The sequence below is a fragment of the Nothobranchius furzeri genome, chromosome 11 (assembly GCF_043380555.1).
Source record: "Nothobranchius furzeri strain GRZ-AD chromosome 11, NfurGRZ-RIMD1, whole genome shotgun sequence".
NCBI lineage: Eukaryota > Metazoa > Chordata > Actinopteri > Cyprinodontiformes > Nothobranchiidae > Nothobranchius > Nothobranchius furzeri.
Genome location: NC_091751.1, coordinates 72,026,409 through 72,048,342, shown reverse-complemented (window position 1 = coordinate 72,048,342; position 21,934 = coordinate 72,026,409). Strand labels below are relative to the sequence as shown.

The 21,934-nt window shown below is 47.5% G+C and overlaps 1 protein-coding gene across 2 annotated transcripts in view; it reads right to left on the bottom strand.

The window, feature by feature from the left end:
• Nucleotides 1-21,934, bottom strand: part of LOC107395657 (dipeptidyl peptidase 9) — a 52,617-nt gene extending 30,683 nt beyond the window's left edge. For both annotated transcript variants that reach the window (XM_070541834.1, XM_070541833.1), the window contains exons 1-4: nt 21,797-21,934; nt 10,294-10,384; nt 9,976-10,169; nt 9,724-9,836 (exon numbers count right to left, since the gene is read on the bottom strand). In XM_070541834.1, coding sequence (XP_070397935.1) covers nt 9,724-9,836; nt 9,976-10,169; nt 10,294-10,349 — 363 coding nt within the window. In that variant the 5' untranslated portion in view covers nt 10,350-10,384; nt 21,797-21,934. The remainder of the gene's footprint in view (nt 1-9,723; nt 9,837-9,975; nt 10,170-10,293; nt 10,385-21,796) is intronic.

Sequence of the window (21,934 nt, the reverse complement as noted above, 5' to 3'; positions counted from 1 at the left end):
ATACATTCATAACACGAGCACTTTTCTAATCCGTGTTTCTCCTGAAAGACTTTTGTTTTTGACTAGAAAGTTGATGAAATAATGATTAAATATTTAAGTTTTTGACATGCTAGAGACTGGTGTTTTAGGGAGTATTTTTATATTATTGGTTCTGCTAGCTTGAACTATTGAGCTGTTGGTTTAAAAAAACAGGAATGTGACTCAAAATTACATTTTAAATAATTTTTTTATTTATCTGCCCATAAATCATCATTTTGTGAGGAAGCAAATGGATTAGAAGCATGTTAATAGTACACATTTATTAAATTGCATATGTACCTTCCCACAACAGGGCCAAGCATGCTCTTTTCAGCACAACACCTGTTAAAATGCACCCCACCACAACAAATTCAGTTTCCACAAGTTACAAAATCAGTAAGATCGAGTAAAAAACAGCAATTCTATTTAACATGGAGCAGAAAGATGGAGCTGTTTCTCATACATCTACACAGTCACAACAAACACACCCCAGAGGACACTGCCCAAGCCCAGACACTGATGAGGAGATGATACTCCTTGGTTTGAGAGAGCAGAACAAACTCGGGAGCATAGAAGCCATGTTAGTGCAGCTTTGATCACTGCTGGGAAAGTTTTGAGAAAATATCTATAAGAAGCATAAAATCTGAGCGCAGAAACAAAGTTGAAGGAAAACAGAGCATATTTGAAAGAGAGCAGAAGCTCTGAGTGCAATCCTGCTCTAATTCAAAAGATCGTCGTCGTCGTCTTCCTCCGCTTATCCGGGTGCGGGTCGCGGGGGCAGCATCCCAACTAGGGAGCTCCAGACCGTCCATATCGTGCAAGCGCGCGCACCGGGCAGAGAAGATGGGAAGCCACCTCCTCATCAGATTTATGGGGAGGAGGAAAAAGTCCAGCCAATGAAATTGACCTGGATTTGAAGGAAGCATTCATGTTTTTGGGCACAAAGGCTGGGTTGGGGCATAAAACAGCAGACCCGCCATCCTCCCGGATCCTGAGGCATGCGGGAGCCACTGAGAGGGCAGTTAGGTCACTCACTCTCTTGACTGATGCCAGCGCCAGCAGCAAGGCCGTTTTGAGTGACAGGAACTTAAGTGAGACCTGGTCCAAGGGTTCAAATGGGGCTTTAGATAAGCCGTGCAGAACCACCGTTAGGTCCCATTGGGGAAATAGCGGGCGGGACACAGGTCTGTTCCTTCTGACACCTTTTAGAAAACGTTTTGTGAGGGGATGACTGAAAACAGATCTATCTCCAAAACCCTGGTGACAGGATGAGATGGCTGCAGCATGTTTTAATAGTGCTGAATGCGAGGCCCCTGTCCATCAGTATCTGCAGAAATGATAGGACATCCGTCAGCTGGCAGGAGAGCGCTTGAACATTCCGCTCTGTGCCCCAGTTCTGGAAAGCTGCCCATTTAGCAGCATAAGATGCAACGGTAGAGGGCGCCCGCGCACCCTGAATCGTGGCGACCACATCATGCGTCAGCCCAGAAGCCTCTAAGCGCGACCGCTCAGCGGCCAGACCCAAAGTCGTTGACCTATTTCGGGAGGATGTCTGATTATCCCATCCGCCTGGAGAAGGGCATCCTTCCTCGACGGTAGCCTCCACGGGGAGCCGGACACTAGCGCTTGCAGGTCTGGAAACCATGACGCGGACAAGCGTCTGGGAGCCACCAGAATCACCGAGAGCTGTTCTGACCGAACTCGGTCCAGGAGATGGGGAATCAGAGGGACTGGTGGAAACGCATAGAGGAGCGTTCGAGGCCAGGGCTGGTGTGAGAAGGCGTCCGCCCCGAGTGGGGGTCGGTCCCAGGAACTCAGGGAAAACCACAGGCGACACTGAGCGTTTTCGCGAGCCGCAAACAGATCCACAGAAGGTTCCCCGAACCTGATCCAGATCTGAGATATCAGCACAGGATGCAGACACCAGTCGGAGTCGCGGGGTCCCCCTCTCGACAGGATGTCTGCTGCTACATTCAGGACCCCCGGAATGTAGGTGGCCTTGATGGACAGCAGGTGGACATGTGCCCAACACAGTAAATCTGTGGCTACACGCAACAGTGGGAGGGACCGAACTCCCCCTTGGCGATTTATGTAGGCTGCCGCCACCTGGTTGTCTGTGTGAATTTCGACATGATGGCCCTCGAGAAGGGCAGCGAAGTGTCTGATCACATTCATCACTGTCATAAGCTCCAACACATTTATGTGCTTGTGCGTGTGGGAGGGCCAGCGATCTGCCACCGTGTGGGACAAGCACGTGCCCCCCCACCCCAACAGTGACGCATCCGTAAACACAGATACATGTGACGCAGGACGTCCGATGGGAACACCGTGTGAGAGGGTGCAGGGATTCCCCCAGTGAGTGAGGTCCCCGCCCACTGAGGGGGGAACCCTCAACATACGTTTCTTCTGACGTATTGGGTGTACCCGGAGGCGGATGAACCAGCATTGCAGGCACCTCGTGTGCAACAAACCTAGCGGCACTACAGCGTGGGCTGCAGCCATCATGCCCAGAAGTTTCATGACTAACAGGGCTCTCACGATCCTGCGGGGTTGCACGCGGGAGATCACCGTGATGAGATCTGCCGCTCTCACTGGCGACAAACGTGCTCTCATTAGGGAGGCGTTCAGCTCCACCCCGAGAAACACAATCGACTGGGATGGAAAGACTGAGCTCTTCTCCCAGTTTATAGAAAACCCCAGGGTTGACAGATGCTCTGTTAACTTCCTGGTCTGTTCTGACGCCTCGTCCTCGGACCGGGCGCACAGGAGCAGGTCGTCCAGGTAAAATAAAACCCTCATTCCCGCCGTGCGCAGCGGCTGCAGCGTGGTCTCCAGACATTTGGAGAAAGTGTGCGGGGCTAGCGAGTAGCCGAAAGGGAGGCGATTGAACTGGTATTGAACTCCCTTGAATGAAAAACGCAGAAACTTCCGGTGTTTTGGAATTACTGGAATGTGGAAGTATGCGTCTTTCAGGTCTATTGACGTGAACCAATCCCCGGAGCGCACGTATTCTAGGACTTGCCTCAATGTTAACATGCGGAAATGCATCACTGCTATGGAGCAGTTGAACAGGGAAAGGTCGAGAATCGGTCTAATTCCTCCCGACTTCTTCAGTACTACGAAGTAGCGGGAGTAGAAGCCCGAGAGCTCTTGTCCGCGAGGGACTCGGGAAATAGCGTCCTTGGACAGAAGTTCCCGCAACTCCAGCTCTAGGGCCTGAGACTGTACTTGTGATGTGAACGTCATCTCCACGATCCCGTTGAAGGGAGGAGGAGCAGCCTGAAAATGGAGTGTGTGACCGCAATGAATGGTCTCCGATATCCATTTGCTCATGGTACAAAGGCGGCGCCATTCGTGCACGCGTTCCGACAGCAGACGCATGTTCACGGTCACGTGAGCAACGTCTGATGACTGGGTATGCGCCCTTACCGCCGTCGCTAGCCCCAGAGAACTGGGGGCGACTCATGGAGGGCTGTGCTCGAAAGGGCGAGTGTGAAACAGCTGGAAGAGGCTGATCCGCACAGCGGAGCATGGAGACCAAAGGAGCAGGGCGAGTGGGAGCCGGGCCCTTACACGGGGACGACAAAGTGCCCGCGGACGGAGCCGCGCACTGTGCCGCCGCAAGTGATCGCGACAGCGCCATGACATTCTGTCCCACCCAACGTTGTGGGGAAAACGGGATGAGTAGGACCTGGCCGGAGGCTGGGGCCGGTGCGCAAATGGAGCGCACCCTTACAGCTGGCCGTATGATATGACTGACTGCGGGAATACGTATATGTGCCGCAGTGCTTGGTGTGGGGAACATGTGTGAAGAGTCGGCAGAGGATTCCGCAGAGGACTGTAGGATTGTGCTCTTTAAGTGACGTTTTTTGGGTTTTATTTCAAAACCAACATCAACATTATTACAATCATGTACACACACATTCCCCCCAAAGAGTCACTTTTGTGGCTGCTTTCGGCTAGGCTCCTGCGCCTGTGACTGCCAAGACGGCGTCTGCTGGCTCCGTTGAAACCGTTGGCCGCCAACTCGCTGGTCCCGCTTCGGCTCCACCTCAGCGAGAGGTCGGCTCCGTGGGGCGGGCGGCGCAGCTGGGCGCCTGAAGTTTCTGCGCCGTTCGTCCCATCCTCTGGCGGAACGGCCGGAGTGCGAGGCTGACCGAGGGTGGACCAGGTCTCGCACCGTAGCTGATAGTTCAGCTGTCTTCTGAGCCCTCTCTATGACGCCCCTAAGATGGGGACCAAACAAAACGTCAGAGATGATGGGGCCTTCCAGCATCTCCCTGTGCAGGGGTTCAGGAATGGAGGGCAGGGCCTTGAGCCACAGGATCCGCTGCATGAGGGTCTGCCAGGCAGCAATGCAAGCAGAACCGGTGAGCACAGCAGCACATAGATTGAGGATAGCATCAGTAGTTTTAATAATGATGGTTTTCGACTCGTCGGGAGCGTCCAGCTCCTCCATCATCTTTGAAACGCCAAAGGCAAGAAGGGCGATGTTATTCCCTGCAGCTCCGGTCTGAAAGGCACACTGGTGTGCGCGGTCGGTGAGCCGCGTCAGCAGCTGGTCATGCTTTGAAGCGAGAACTGCTCGCGGGCCAGTGAGGTGGTTTTTGGTGCCAAACAGCGAGGCCAAGTCCGGTTCTAGTGGAGGAACGGATGGCCAGCCCTGGTCGGAGAAGCCCTCGACCTTGGTGATGGCGTAGGTGGAAACTGGCGCCTTGAGCTTGGCAGGCTTGGAGAAGGCGGCGGACCAGCAGCCCATAGCAGCGGGGAAGCGCGGCCAGATAGGGTCTGGACAGCGCGTCTGAGTTGTCCCGAAAATTCCTGCCAAGTCATCCGCTTCAGGCGGGGCCGGTTCTGGAACGGCTAGTCCCTTGCGGACCGCAGCCGCGGAGATGATTGCGGGCAGCTCCTGGAGCAGTGCTCTTACTGCTGGTAGGGAGGAGCGAGAAGCCACTGGGGCAGAAAGACCCGCTGAGCAAGGCTTGTCGACCTCCGTGTTGTCAGGAGGGAGGAATGGCTAAGGCGGCCAGCCTCGTCGTATTCCTCGCTGTCGGTAACGTCATCCAGCCGGTTGAAGCCAGCCAGCTCCTAACCAGCGTTGAAGAAGCCCAAAGCCTTGTCCAGCGAATACGTCTCAGCCACCGGAAATTCCTCGTTGGCGGCGGGAGTGAAGTACTCGACCCGGCGGATCTTCTCAGCCACGGGCAGAGCGGCACAAAACGGGCACGAGGCCTGGGGGGTCAAGGCCAGGCCAGCGTGATGAGCCCCGAGACAGACCTCACACTTGGCGTGCAGGTCGCCGCTGGAAATGGAGCCCGTCTGGCAGGCCGGGCAGGTCCTGGCGTCGCTGGACATAGCCGGTGAGTTGTAATCTTCTTGGATAAAATGCTCTTTAAGGAAGCTCTCAAGCTTGGCATGAAGAGAAAAAGGGGGCGAACAGTGGAGTCGCTCCACTTATATACCCACAAGGGGGCCCACTATTGGTGGGCGTAATTTAAGCTCTTCATGATTGGCTGATGCTGAGATCATCCTTCCAATAGCAGCTCGCTTAAGGGCTAAGACTAGACGAAATAGAACCAGTGTGGGGGTGTGTGTGTGTGTGTGTGTGTGTGTGTGTGTGTGTGTTTCTTCAGCAAATTAAACTTATCATTTGTTTTAAGGACAACGGAGTACAGAAGCGTTTTTATTAAGCTTAGAGGTGAAGAGTGAAGATGTCTACATGACTACAGAAGTTCTTCTGTGAAAAGCAGTTTTACATTCAGGGATTTACACAGCTGACACGTTTTAATGAACAGTTAAAATAGTTTTTCTGAAGAATAAAAGTTTTATCTTCTCATGTGGATAAATGTAAAAATGTGTTTATTGCCTTTTTGCCACCTGTGGTCTGATTTTCTCTGTAGGACTGCAGGTGTCCAGGGTCAGGAGAGGCTTTACCTGGTGGTCCTCCTGGGAGAAAGGCCTTCTACTGTCATCATGTTGATGTTATTTAGCTGTTTGATATTTGAACACGTTTATTAAAACAAATACTAACTGATAACTCTTTCTGGTCATTGGTTTTATCACCAGTTTTATTATTACAGATGTTTTTGAACATGTTACATGAACAGAAAATGAGAAGATGGTAAGGAGACAAGATTATTTATAATACGTTACACTTATTTACAGATCAGAACCAGTATGGACCAGTTTTGTACGGTTAAAGCAGGATTAACCTGAGTGACTCTTCCTGGATCATTTATTTAAACTGAGTGAGCAGGAAGTCTTTAACAGTGCAGCTGGATCTGCAGGAGGATCCAGGCGTGGATGGAGGGCTGGGGCAGACCCGTGGCTGGACGTTTCTGGCCAGAGGAACATCATACAGGACGGTCTGCAGAGAGAGCTTTGGGACGCTTCCTCTCACTGTCCACTCCATCGTCCATCTACAGGAACCGCTGGGCTGGCTCAGACGACGGCTGTTACGTCTCTAAGATGTATTCAGAAATATGAAATGAGGAGATGGTTTATGGATCACTGGTATAACAATTGTGACTCTTCAGCAAATAAAACCACAGTGTTGTTTTTAATAGAGGTTCTACATACAGGTGCTGGCCAGTAAATTAGAATATCATCAAAAGGTTGAAAATATTTCAGTAATTCCATTCAAAACGTGAAACTTGTACATTATATTCATGCAATGCACACAGACCAATGTATTTCCAATGTTCATTACATTTAAATTTGATATTCATAAGTGACAACTAATGAAAACTCCAAATTTGGTATCTCAAAAAATTAGAATATTCTGAAAAGGCTGAATATAGAAGACACCTGCTGCCACTCTAATCAGCTGATTTACTCAAAACACCTGCAAAGGCCTTTAAAAGGTCCCTCAGTCTTGTTTTGAAGGCACCACAATCATGGGGAAGACTTCTGACTTAACAGCTGTCCAAAAGACAATCATTGACACCTTGCACAAGGAGGGCAAGACACAAAAGGTGATTGCTAAAGAAGCTGGCTGTTCGCAGAGCTCTGTGTCCAAGCACATTAACAGACAGGCGAAGGGACGGAAAAAATGTGGTAGAAAAAAGTGTACAAGCTCTAGGGATAACCGCACCCTGCAGAGAATTGTGACGACAAACCCATTCAAAAATGTGGGGGAGATCCACAAAGAGTGGACTGCAGCTGGAGTCAGCGCTTCAAGAACCACCACGAGGAGACTCATGAAAGACATGGGATTCAGGTGTCGCATTCCGTGTGTCAAGCCACTCTTGAACAAGAAACAGCGCAAGAAGCGTCTCGCCTGGGCCAAGGACAAAAAGGACTGGACTGATGCTGAGTGGTCCAAAGTTATGTTTTCTGATGAAAGCAAGTTCTGCATTTCCTTTGGAAATCAAGGACCCAGAGTCTGGAGGAAGAGCGGAGAAGCACAGAATCCACGTTGCATGAGGTCCAGTGTAAAGTTTCCACCGTCAGTGATGGTGTGGGGTGCCATGTCATCTGCCGGTGTTGGCCCACTCTGTTTCCTGAGGTCCAGGGTCAATGCAGCCGTCTACCAGGAAGTTTTAGAGCACTTCATGCTTCCTGCTGCTGACCAACTTTATGGGGATGCAGACTTCACCTTTCAACAGGACTTGGCACCTGCACACAGTGCCAAAACCACCAGCACCTGGTTCAAGGACCATGGTATCCCTGTCCTTGATTGGCCAGCAAACTCGCCTGACCTTAACCCCATAGAAAATCTATGGGGTATTGTGAAGCGGAGGATGCAATACGCTAGACCCAACAATGCAGAGGAGCTGAAGACGACTATCAGAGCAACCTGGGCTCTCATAACACCTGAGCAGTGCCACAGACTGATCGAGTCCATGCCACGCCGCATTGCTGCAGTTATTGAGGCAAAAGGAGCCCCGACTAAGTATTGAGTGCTATACATGCACATTCTTTTCATGTTCATTCTTTTCAGTTGGCCAACATTAGAGAAACAAACATTTTTTCATTGGCCTTTAGAATATTCTAATTTTCTGAGATACCAGATTTGATGTTTTCATTGGTTGTCACCTATAAATATCAAAATTAAACGTAATAAACATCGGAAATACATTGGTCTGTGTGCATTGCATGAATATAATGTACAAGTTTCACGTTTTGAATGGAATTACTGAAATATTCTCAACCTTTTGATGATATTCTAATTTACTGGCCAGCACCTGTAAATGACTTGCCTGTTAACAGCAGTGGTAGTCTGCTGGTACCTCCTCCACACACATCTTCCTCACGCTCATCCTCCAGACCCACAACTTCACCAGCACAGAGGCAGATGTGCAGCACAGTGCATGCTGACCTGTAATAGATTAAAAAAGGTTTTTTATAGAAAAATGTAAAACAAAACCTGCAGAATACTGGTTCTGTTCAGTTTAAAGAAAAGCAGCAGGGAAAACTACAGAGAATTTACATTTTAAGACAGATCTAATCATTATTAGGCTTAAGTTGAATAAACAAATGCACACTGAAAACACTTCAATGCTATTTTATTAAAAAGCCTGTTTTTTAAAACGTTTTATCCTCATTTGATGCTAAAATAAGAAGTTCTAAGGTCCATTTTACATTAGAAAACATCCTGCTGCATACAACATTTATAATGCATTTGGTTTATATGAATTACCTACATGATAATACTCTGTAGTAATGTGTTGTGTACGTTTAACAAGTTCATTCTGTAGCTTAAAACATACATGAAACCATCTAAAGTTAACGTGTAAGTCCTGAAAGCTTCTAGAATAAACAAAGTTACTTTACCTGAAAACGGTTGTGAACAAACGCTGCTGATGGACGTGAAGCTGCTCTAGCTCCTTAATATTCCTGCTCCAGTTTCGCTAGCTTTAGCATGTTTCCTTTGCGTGTAGCTGCCGCCACGGCTGGGACGGGACCTACGGGCCACCGTAGAGGTGAAGGCTAGACTGTCCGAATTCAGAGCCGCTGGGTTCCGGTTTTAGCGGTCTAAAGCCCCATTCCCACCTGTACCGGGTCGGCCCGGGCCGGGTAGCATAGGTTGTTTACATATCTGGGTGGCCTGGAATTTTCCCGGGCCAACCAAGGCTCATTCTCGGCCCTCTTCCCGAGGGGTACTGCTTCAGGCCGACCAGGGCCAACACGCCCACTGCTGACAGCAAATTCACACCTTCCATTAGAGCAAGCCTCTGATTGGTGGGTAGAATCAGCCCATTCACACCTTCCATTAGAGCAAGCCTCTGATTGGTGGGTAGAATCAGCCCACATGGGCTTAAGGCAAGGATGTGTGGAATCAACCGGGCCAGGCTGGGGCCGACTGGGGCTACCCGGCCCGGGCCGACCCGGTACAGGTGGGAATGGGGCTTAACAAGGACCCGTCCTCACAAGCATCCCGCCCACGGATTCAGACACACCCAAAGCCTGTTATTGGTTCTTTGGGGAAGGAAGCTAGAATTGGGTTTGTAACTGTAGATGCTGTGATTTAAGATTTTACATGCAACAAACAAAAGTCACTGTTACAAAATGTGGTACTAGTTACATGTAATATCGCCCCAACCCTAGCTCCAAACACACACACACACACACACACACACACACACACACACACACACACACACACACACACAGGGCTCTTTTCGACAGATTTCTGGATTTGGTGTGTTTAATCACTACAAGAGCAAATGTGCAAAGGAATGATTGATAGTTCTACAGATTTACCTGGAAGTGATCCAACATCTGTTTCCATGGCAACACTAAAAGAGCCTCTTTCTGAACCTTTCTGGGGATTTCTGAGTAGAGTAATGAGTTCTCTCTGCTTCCATACGGCATTCCTAGTAGACACACAGTAAAGCTTGTTCAGACTGAACAGGGACAGCTCTTATATAAAGCACATCAATTCTCCTTCATCAACCCAGAAAACACAAAAGGGGTAGAAGATGACACATTTTCATCAGCTGAAAGTCAGCTTACCAAGGTAGTACAGCCGGTGGGAGTGGGGTCCATTTCCATCTGCCTTTTGCACAAACTGGAAGTCATGGGGGGCCTTGTTGGCAATGATAACAGAGTACTTCCTGCTACAGTGGATGATATCACGAAGACCCTCCCAAGAGTGTTTCTCCACAAAGAACTGAGAAGGAACATCTTCCATCTCCACCACCTCTGTGCTGTCAGAAAGACCGTCCACAGCCATCACTGTTTCACAACTGGATGATGACATTGCCAAGAACTACTCGGCGATGTAAGGAACAGCAAGGGAAGCAGAAGTTCTGCCTTTAAAAATGACAATACCTTTTCCAGATGCAGGCTGTCCGATTACCAACGCGAACCTTCTGGGCTCGTTGCATTCACCAGCCAGCAGACCTGACTCCAGTTCTGTAACCTGAAACAAAGCACAAGTAGTAAACATGTGTACTATAGTATTAGTTAGTAGAGAGGATAATCATAGACCTTATAGATGGGGTAACAAAAGTCCACGCATTAAACTAGTATCGTAACCTTCAAACATAATAACTGCATATAATATTAGCAACAAATGTTTTTCTGTTCCATGGAGTTCACATACGATGTCAGAGACTTTTAAAGACACATTTTGATACCAAGAACGCTCTTATTTTCGAAAATGGGGAAACGCTATTTTAGGTTTTGTGTGTAAAATAAGTCCAGGACTACAAATGTGCCTCGCGAAAGTGACGTCATCAAACCAGACACGGAGAAAACTGAGGGGAAAGGGCTGTAAGTTCAGCAAACTTCCCACAGGAGGAAAGAACCACCATAAATCTGGTCATGTGGTAAGTAGCAGCTACGCTAGGGGAAGGAGCTTATATGGTGACATCATATATGCGACGTGCCAATTCCTAGTTTGTAGTCATGCAAGCGGATAAATCTCAAAGTACGTGACAGGCATGGTCGACGCACCATCATTACTTTTCATTTAAATTGCAGTACAAGGTGTGTGTGGTCCAGGGCGTAAGGCAAAGCGGATTAGAAATTAACATTTTTAGCCCCGTTGACTTGTGTTCATTTTTCTGTTCTTCCAGAGACCCGTGATGTGGAAGTGACTTAGGCTCCCTATTCCCATTTTATTAAGGTGTATCCATATAAGTGGCCCACCCGGTGTGTGTGTGTGTGTGTGTGTGTGTGTGTGTGTGTGTGTGCGCGCGTGTGTGTGTGCGTGCGTACGTATGCACACAAGCAGCGGAGCAGCAGAGTCAAGCAGAGACGACGGTGATGAGGAAGTAGGAGGTAAGTCTTCAGTTTTAAGCATATTTGTTGTGTCAGTGGTAAGTTGAACGGTAAAATAAGCAATGACAAAAGTATGTTTCCCCTCAACATGCTTCCCAAGTTTATTGTGTGCCTCGTGGCCTCGTATTGAAAAGTTACCCTGAAAACATAAAATTAAAAAAACTGCCGCAGCATTACGCTCCATGCAGAGCTCACGCTGCTTCCCCTTTAGTCATGCAGGGCAGTAAGTAAGTAACATTGGCCTTTTTCTGGTAGACATTCTGGAATATTCTCCGGCAATTTCCTCCGCTCTTCTTCAGCAGTCTTTTCAAACTCACGCGGTTCACCCGCGGCTCGCGAAACAAATAGTGCAGACGCCGACACGATCGCTGCACGGCGCAGGCTGGAGCGCCGGCGCGCAGCGCTTCGGCGGCCCATGTGGCCTATAGAATAGGATAACAAGGGCGACGAATTAAGGCGGTCCCCGTTTCGCGGCGCTTCGGCGGCACACGACCGTTGTCGCAGCTGAGGACGGACGAGGGGGGGTTGGCAACAAAGCAATGAAACGCTGTGCAGGGAGTCCCCCCTCCTTTCCCTAGCTGGGAGAGGAGGGGGGGGCGGTAATACGAGAAAAGAATAGAATAGAATAGAATTCAACTTTATTGTCTTTGCACATGTACAGGTACAGGGCAACGAAATGCAGTTTGCATCCATCCAGAAAGTGCTTTAGCCGTGAAATAGATGTATTACAATATATATTAGCAATAACATAGATGTGTAAGTATATTACAGAAATGCATCTATTACGTATGTTATAATGTACACGGTATGAAGTATGTTATGAATATTCTATGACTATAAGTATGTACAGGCTGTAGTTAATACAAGCAGCCCATGAGTTTAACGTGGGTCATATGTCAGGAGGCAGAGTTCAGGAGTCTGACAGCTGTGGGGAAGAAACTGTTCCGGTACCTGGTGGTCTTAGTCCGGAGGCTCCTGTAGCGCCTCCCAGAGGGCAGCAGGGTGATCAGTGCATGTGATGGGTGACCATGGTCTCTGATGATTTTCCCTGCCCTTTTCAGACACCGCTTCCTGTAGATGTCCTTTATGGCAGGAAGTGGTGCTCCGGCGATGCGCTGGGCAGTTTTCCCGACCCTCTGCAACGCCTTCCGGTCCGAGGCGGAACAGTTCCCATACCAGACTGTTATACAGTTGGTCAGGATGCTCTCGATGGTGCAGCGATAGAAGTTCACCAGGATGTCTGAGGACAGGTTGTTCTTCCTCAGAGTCCTCAAGAAGAAGAGGCGCTGGTGAGCCTTCTTGACCATCTTGGAGCAGTTGGTAGTCCAGGTGAGATCCTCGGAGATGTGGACTCCCAGGAACTTGAAGCTGCTCACACGCTCCACTGCTGTCCTCTTAATGTGGATGGGTGGATGTGGGTCAGCATTCCTCCTGTAGTCCACAATGAGCTCCTTAGTCTTCTCAGTGTTGAGCAGCAGGTTGTTTGTGTCGCACCACTCAGTCAGACGGCCCACCTCCTCCCTGTAGGCGGTCTCATCGTTGTCACTGATGAGGCCAATCACCGTGGTGTCATCTGCAAACTTAATGATGGTGTTGGAACCATCAGCAGGTCTGCAGTCGTGGGTGAAAAGGGAGTAGAGGAAAGGGCTCATCACACAGCCTTGTGGTACACCAGTGTTCATTGTGATTGTTGATGAGCAGCGGTTATCCAGTCGGACATGTTGAGGGCGGTTGGTCAGGAAGTCCAGTAACCATTTGCAGATGAGGGAACTGATCCCCAGGTCTGTCATTTTCCTGATGAGTTGTGAGGGGTGGATTGTATTGAATGCTGAACTGAAGTCTATAAACAGCATTCTGGCGTAGGTGTTGGTGTTGTCCAGGTGTGAGAGGACAGAGTGCAGTGCGATGGAGACTGCATCCTCTGTGCTCCTGTTCTGGTGGTATACAAATTGGTGGGGGGTCCAGGGTGGGGGGGGGACAGCATTTGAAGTGTGCTAAGACCAGCTGCTCTAAGCACTTAGTGATGATGGGGGTGAGTGCTACCGGGCGGTAGTCATTGAGGCTAGATGGGTTGGAGTTTTTGGGTATCGGGACGATGGAGGTGGATTTGAAGCAGGCTGGTACCACAGCGTGGGCCGAGGACAGATTGAATATGTCTGTCAGCACTCCTGCAAGTTCCTCAGAACATGCTCTGAGAACACGCCCAGGGATGCCATCAGGGCCTGCAGCCTTGTGGACATTGATCCTGCTCAGCACCGCTCGTACATCGGTGGGGGAGAGAGTCAGAGGTTGGTGGTCTGGCGTCATGTCTGTTATGGTTGTGGTTGTGAGGTTCCCTCGCTCAAAACGAGCATAAAAGTTGTTGAGCTCGTTGAGGAAGGAAACATCAGAGGATGCGGGGGAGGGTTTGGTGATCCTGTAGTCTGTGATGTCTGGAGTCCTTGCCACATGTGTCGGGGGTTGGAGTTGGAGGTGTTCTTCTATCTTCTTTTTGTAATGGTGTTTGGCTTTTTTGACGCCCTTCTTTAGATTAGCCCTGGCTGTACTGTAGGCATGTGCATCTCCTGTCCTAAAAGTGGTGTTGCGGGCCTTCAGTAGGAGACGAACATCCCGGTTCATCCAAGGCTTCTGATTGGGGTACATAGTGATCCTTTTCTGGGTGGTGACACTGTCTGTGGTTACGGAGATGTAATCCAGTACAGCTGAGGCGTACTGGTCCAGGTCTGTGTTGGTAAACATATTCCAGTCTGTGTTTTTAAATCTGTCCTGGAGCTGGATAATTCCTCTTTACAATAGAATAAATCTATTGTATTTTTTCAGCCTTATATTTTACATAAGGCTTATACATTGCCACATACTAATCTAATGTATCTTATTTTTATTTTCCTAATACTGTCGGCTTTGGAAAGGATCAAAACACAAAAGTGTAAAACTCAAAAGTATTTCAATGCCAAAAATCAGAAATAAAAACAGGTAGCTAGGACGCTGAAACCAGCAGAGTATGACTGAAACTGAACCGTATGCCCTGAGGAGTGAGAGATGACAGAGGACTAGTTATGAGGAGGAGCTGTGAGTGGGAGCAGAGGACAGCAGGGGAACATGGGAGGAACTATTAATGAAAATATTTTTAAAGAAGAAAGAATCCTAAAAGGAAAGAAGAATAACTAGAAATAAAAACCTGACAACAAACAGAGTAGAAAACTCAGTGGAAGGAAAATAAAAGACATGAATACTAAATGAGAAAACCTGAACAGCTGGGGAACCAAACAAAAACAGAGCCATCGGTTCTGAGCCACAATGTCTGATATCATTTATTTACATTATCATTTTTAAACTTTTAAGTATAAAAATGCCACATTTAATGTATTTTACTTTGTCTTGGTACCAACAGATATATAACTGTACTTTTATGCTGATTACTTTGTTACAGGTGGAAAAAGAGGGTCGTAGTAAGGTGTGGGCCTACTTCACTAAAGATCCATCCGGTGATGTCGTCTGCAGCCTCTGCTCATCTTCAGCAGGCCAGGGGTGAGACAAAAGCAAGTCAAAAAACACAACTAACTTGTGGCACCATCTTAAAAAGACGCACAACGATGATTATGAAGTTGCACAAAGTCAAGCTAAGAAAGGGACAGGAACTCAAATGACTCTTCCACAAGTTGTTGAACGAACAGCAAAATGGGGCCCAAATGACCCAAAAGTCAGAGAGATAGATAAGCTCATAATGGAAATGACTGCCACAGATGTCCTGGCCTGTGCTGTTGTGGAGGGAGCGGGGTTTAAACGACTGGCTGCAAAGCTGGAACAAAGATATTCACTGAAAAATGAAAAATGTTTTCGCACAAAGGTGATGGAAGAAACATACCAAAAGGTTGTGAACAAGGTTAAACAGCTTCTTCATACTGACCATTCTGGACCCCTTGCCTTCACTACAGACTGCTGGTCTGGAGCTGGTGACGCACGCCCTCATGAGTTTAACAGATCACGTTATTGACAAACCCGGCAGAGAGTCCAGCTAGTGCTGAACGCTAAGACAGTGTTTGGTTCTCACACAGGAGAATATAGAAGTGAAACCTTGCTTCACTTATTAAAAGAGTGGGACATTGACCATGAGAGAGTGCACCTGGTACTGAGGGATAGCGGAGCCAACATGGTCAAAGGCACGAGGCTTGCTGAAATGCCTGGACTGAGCTGTACCGCTCACACACGGCAGCGGGTCATAAATGACGGCTTCAGTGCTCAGCGAGCTGTAGGGGACGTGCTGGCCAAATTTAAAAGAACTGCCACTCGTTTCAGTCATTCAACAGTCGCACAGCAGCGTCTCACCGGTATTCAGGAGGAGATGGGAGTTCCTGTTGACTCGATTATTCAGTCAGTGCCAACAAGATGGAACTCTGCGTTGCACATGATGGAGAGAATGATGGAGCAGAAGAGGGCCACTACTGCCTATTCCAGTGACCATGGGCATTGTCTGTGTCCAACACCAAATGAGTGGGACTTGGCTGGAAAACTAGTGGAAACCCTGAAACCCTTGGAAGAGGTAACCCTTGAACTGAGCAAAGCAGAGTCCTCAGCCTCCTGCATTTTGCCTTCTGTAGGTGTTTTAAAGAGTGTTTTACAAGCAGAGGGACCACATAGAGCTGGCATCCAGACAGCAAGAACAGCTATGCTCCAGAGTCTGGAAGATAGGGCTGTCGCGGTTGAGGAATTCCCCCTGCAGTGATTCAGGGTGGCTTAATATTGCAGTGTGCGATATTATTGCAGCACTTCTTTTTTTTTATTGCAGTACCATCTAAACATAATGTTTACACATTTAAAAAAGGTTAAAAATTGCCGTGCCTTCTTCAATAACACTTTACTGAATGCAGATCAAAGGGCAGTAACCACACAGATCGCAGTAACGTTTGTTTCTCCGACAGTCGGAGTCCGACTGAACTTAAAAACAACAAAATTCAGGAGAAGGTTAAACTTTTAAATGCAAATTTGGCTGCAGCATCTAACAAATAAGAAACAAGTCCCCATTTTGTTTAGTTGTTTAAAATCAAGCATAAATAATCACATGTACCGGGCGCGGGGCACTATCATTTCACTTTCACACACACGAATGACGGTGATTTATAGCTCGGTCACGTCCTTGTTGCCCACAAGGGAAACCAGCATGTTAACTACGGTTTGAGAGAGGATCTGAGAGGGGTGGCAACATTTGCAGCAACACTGAAAACCCTCTCGGATGGTGCGCTCGTTGCACTAACACACACGTACTTGCATGCGACTCTGGCGAGCAAAGGGAATCTCTCCCGGTTGTTGCTCCACCATGTCGGGGGGGTTCTTTAGGGTGGATACGTTCCTCCTGCAGGTAGCGAGTGAGCTCCAGCTCGGCTCAAACTCTCTTCGGGACGGCTGCAGAAGCAGTGCTTGTCCGGGACTTCAGCAGGCCACCGAGCGTTTATTATTATTGTTTTGCCGCTGGTGGCAGCTCTGTCTCGGCCAAGGACTCTGGCTGCGCAGCAGCTGACGTACTGAAAACCAAAGTGCTCCCAAAGGAGCGAAGTAACGTTTGGTTTTGATACCAGTGCAGCCATCCTTCTCAACATGCATCATTGAGTTGAACCAAGTTCAGTAATCGCGGTGGCGCATGATGCAGCGCGGTGGGCTTCTTCATATTGCGATATTTCATTTTTGCGGTTACCGCGACAGCCCTACTGGAAGATAGATTTATCGACTTAAATCAGACCAAATAAGTGGTTCTTGCTTGCCTCCTGGATCCCAGATACAAGCACCGACCCCTCGATCAAGAGACACTCAGTCAGGCTAAAAGCTGGCTCCAAGAAGAAATGCAGAGTCAAACATCAGAAGAAACAAAACTGGCCACCATAACAGAAGAGGAGAAAGAGCCAAAAAGAAGGCGAGTAGGCACAGAAAGCATTGTTGACTGCCTATTAGAGAACATGCTTGCAGCTTCTACAAGTGAGGAAGAACAGTCAGATGATGCTCTTGAGGAACTGGAAAGGTACATGAGGGAGGCGGTCGACAGAAAAAGAAGCTGCCCATTGGAAATAACAGCAGCCGTTTCAAGAGACTGGCAACACTTGCTCAGAAGCATCTCTGCTGTCCACCTTCATCAGTCCCAAGCGAAAGAGTTTTCAGCACAGTTGGGAACATTGATGATGACAGAAGAAGGTCACTAAAAGGAGAACATGCTGAAAAGTTGTGCTTTCTGCATTACAACTTGCCCCTGTTGGACTGGACTTGTTAGAGAATCGAACTGCTGCCAAGAGTCAAGACTAGGACTTGGTTTGGTTTGATTTTGTTTCTGTCCACGTTATTGTGAAATAACGTTCTACATGAAGAACTCCATAGTTAAAAAACACGCATAACAGCTGTAATTAAAGTGCAAAGTGAGTGCACAAATTATTGTTTTGGAACTTTTTTAAATTTATTCTTATTTGTTAGTGCTATTATTTCCTGTCCAGGGTGAATACGTTCACCAAGTTAAGTTAACTTCCACAGACTCAGAAAACAAAAACTTGAACGTTAGATTTATACTGACTGAGTTTGTGTGTTCTGTTGTTTTTGAGATTGCTAAATAAATCTTATTTGCATTACTTGGAAACCCTAGTGAGTTACTGAGACAGTTCTTTGGTGTGTAACAGAGAAATAAGTTAGCACCAACAAGGCAGAGAATGAAGGGTTTAATCTTAAGAACATTTGTATTTATTTCTTTTTTGTGAGGGAGATTTATCGGCCATTATATCGGCTATCGGCCTTTGTTGAAAGTTTTATATCGGTATCGGTATTGGTCCCAAAAAAAGCATATCGGTCGGGCTTTACTGTGCACAGATTATTAAGGATGCTTGTTTCAGCTGTGAGATTAGACGATAGGATCAATGATCAAATAAGTTGTCACACACTCCATGGAAACTTTCAGAGAATCCACAAATAGTGGCTTTCAGATGGTTTCGTTACGTCTACCAGGTTTAGAAAAGCAGCAGATGAGACAGCATGTCTGATAATTTAGTTTTTCATCTGATAATATTAGAACATGTCAGCGATGTCTGAGGGGCTTTTATAAACACCGTATAACTAACACTACTGGAGAGGGTATGGATTACACAGAGGCTTCTGGGGAGCCCAGTTGTGTGTGTGTGTGTGTGTGTGTGGGGGGGGGGGGGGTCATTTAGCCTTGGCCCCCAAAATATCTTGAAACGGCCCTGGGTGTGTGACTGAGTGTTGAAGGTGATCTGAATTGTATCAGATGTATAAATATTGCATGTGTGTAACTTATTGTTTTATAGGTAGAAACGTGTAGTGGAGATAAATCTACCTACATTTTACTTTGTTTTCTTGTTTTTATTAAACTATATTATCCTGTCCTGTCTGTCTCTCATCTTCCTGCATCTCCTCTAAACTCTCCAGAAAAACTGCTGCCTGGATTCTTACTTTTTCACCTCATCAGTTACTTCTGAGCAGATCAAAGGGATCTCCTGACCGTAGCGGAGATCGCGTTTCGATGCTGCGTCAGTGAGGTGGAGTCACCGCAGCACAGGTGGTGAGCTCCTCAGTAGCAGAGCGCTTCAGGCACAAATAAGACAGAAAATAGAGAACATGTGCGGACATGAACGATCGTGTGCTAATTATAGTTTTTTGGTTGTACCACTTTGAGAATGGACCGTGCGCTGGACGCAGCTGCCTGGAGCGCTGCGCTACAACGATCAGCGCTGTGCCGCTCTCTGCTCAGAAGAGTCCATAAATGATGTAATATAGGTAGAAAACGGCTCCCCTGGATGTGTAGGATATCCAGCTCCCCCTTAACTCGATCCCTGCTCCTGGATGAAAAACCGGACATTTTCATCAATACAAGAACCCGCAGTCCAGACGCCCGGACAGAGAGTGAAAAGTGGACACGTCCGGGGAAAACAGGACGGTCACCTAAAGCGTGAGGTTACAGATAGGCCTACAGTATTTTGCTCGTGCCCTTGCTGCCCTGGGCCCTTTAGAGTTCGTGGGCCCTGGGCAATTGCCCAGTTGCCCATATGGTTAATCCGGCCTTGCCACCAGGGAAGGCTAATAGCCAAAGATGCACGTTTTTTTTTTTTTCAGATTCCTGCATGGAAGAGGTTGTTCCAGCAATGTGTCTGAAACTACAAAGAGACAACGGATGGCGTGGATTGCTACTATCAGAAGACCTAGCTTAACGTTCGAGGACACCCCAGGTCACATGTTGCTCTGCTATAGACATTTCCATAAAGGTACGCTAATGTATTGCAGTGAAGTGATTTATCATAGCAAATTTGTAGATACGGGTCACAAACAAGGCCTCTGATGGCCCATTTGTTTCGCTGGAATGCTTTGTTTACATTAGCTTTGCGGGCTGCTATTTGTGTCGTATGCAGGCAAACCGGCCTACAGCATGCTGGAATGCCATCCGGACTGGGCTCCGTCCCTCCACATGGGTCATACCGAGGTGAAAGCGATGACCACCGCCAGATTTGACCGGTTTAGACGGAGAGCCAGATCAAAACAACAGCCTGTTGTTCCACATCCGCCGGAGCCAGTGACCCACCCATCGGTAAACTGGACTTGGGCTTGTTGCAGAGATCTGACGTTACTAAACACTTCATGGGTGTATGCACTCACACTTAGCACCATATAGTTAAAAATATAGGCGTGAGTAAAGTTGGGCAACACGCTAACGTCTTTGCTCCAGTGTTTGTGTTCGTAGGGGTCTAACCCGTTTAATCCTTTGATCTTCTCCTCGTACCTTTCTCTAGATTTTGCGCCGAGCCTGTCCTTGTACGGACCGGGAGCAGTCTCCTTCGTTTTATACATCCTTGTGAATTAAAAGAGGTTAAACTCCTTTGCTAGTTTACACCGCAGAAGGACTGTTTGGAGATGTAAACACTGAGCCCAACAGAGAAAAACTGCCTCCCGGGTTTTTAAATCTCCCTCCATCCTCAATTCCTACAATGCACCGCGCGTAAGTCACGTGGTCTGTCAATCTCAATTATAAACATTTTGTCAATGCTCAGCTCTCACTGGGCCTCGGGATTGGACCTTTCAGAGTGTCAGTAACCAGATTTATTGGACACACTGGAAACAACGTGAGGTACGCGCTCTGGGCTCAGTTGATGCTGCTTATGTTTCTATTATATTTGCTGTATTGACACTGTGGATGTCGTATGCTTTGGGCCTGTTAGAGGAGCCTTCATCTGGAGTCAAAGTTATCACGAAGAGTAAAATTAAATGAAATAAAGTTGGGGCTCAGGTTAATTAGTATATGGACCTATAAATCACGTTTAATGCACTGACACCATGAACGTTGTATGTATACTGTGTGAACATAGCCCTCCCCGAGGAGAAGTGGGCGTGATAGATCAGTAGGAGGATACTGCAGGCCCTGGGAAAGCAGAGTGAGGTAGATGTTTGTTTGTTTGTTGCTGTAGTTACTGTTTTTTTTTTATTGATTTAAACGCTGATGTTGTTTAAATGTTTAATGAATTGTTTTCATCTGTATTTTGAGGATTTGTTTTCTTTTTATTGTACGGTTAGTTTTAACCATGCACTGGCGCACTCCATCACTTGTCACTGAAAAACTAGGAAAGAAGTTGGATTAAAGAAAAGGAAATGATTGCACCTGTCGAGGCTCTCTCCAGCTCTCCTGGTTTCATGTGACCTGGGACTGCTACAAGCTGCTGTTTTCGCTCAGCACCACACCTTCACGGTCATTGGTGCCATCGGACAGTTTCTACGAATGCTTGAGAAATGACTGTCCAGGTTTAAATGACCCGGCTTTCAGAGCCAGAGGACTCCAAAGTGCCATTCATCCATTCACACGCTGGTGGTGATGAGCTATGATGTAGCCATGGCAACCCTGGGGTACACTGACAGAGGTTTAGTGTATTGTAGTTTTGGAGCTAGACCAGTTGATCGTGTTGACATCTATCCTGTCTGATGCACAGACTAAATAAAGCTTGACGAATTCTAAACTAGGTTTTAAGCACTCTACTGCAGACATGTAGGCTCAGTCTGGGGTGACGGACCACCAACGGATGGGAACGGATTTCCGTTTGTTTTCAGCGTTATTATTGCAGCTGATGCTTTAGTTCCAATCCCCTTCTGGACATCGGTGTAAAATATTCGGTGACTAAAACTGACACACATATAGTTTAAACAGGATTTAACATGAAGTCGAAGCCAACAGTAGTTTCACCAGTGGGGTAGCTGCTATGGATCTTTGTTCTCAGATTGCACATCTTCTCTAACCGGCTAAATTATCTGTAATAGTCTCCAAACGGGCTGCTGTTACTTGTGTCTGACAGCAGCTGTTGGAAGAAACAGACATTTGAAACCAGTTGTAATTAAACCATTTTGTTGTTTAAGTTGGTGCTCCGTTTATTTTGACAGGACTGACATCCTCTTGTCATTTTCGCTCTGGGGCTAACTAGCTAGCAAAGCTAGGTAGCCGCAAAGTAACGGTAACATATGCATTTAAATCTATTTACACAACGTTGAAACGCTGCTTTACCACAAACTAAAGAACATTACTCACCAGTCTGGCTGCTGCTCCTCTAACCAGGTTTATTCGCCTATTGTCAACGCATTAAATGTTCCAGGGGCGAAATCTTTGAATCCATAGCCGACAACGGCAACACAAGAAGCAACTGCTTAGCTAGGATCGGAACCTAGT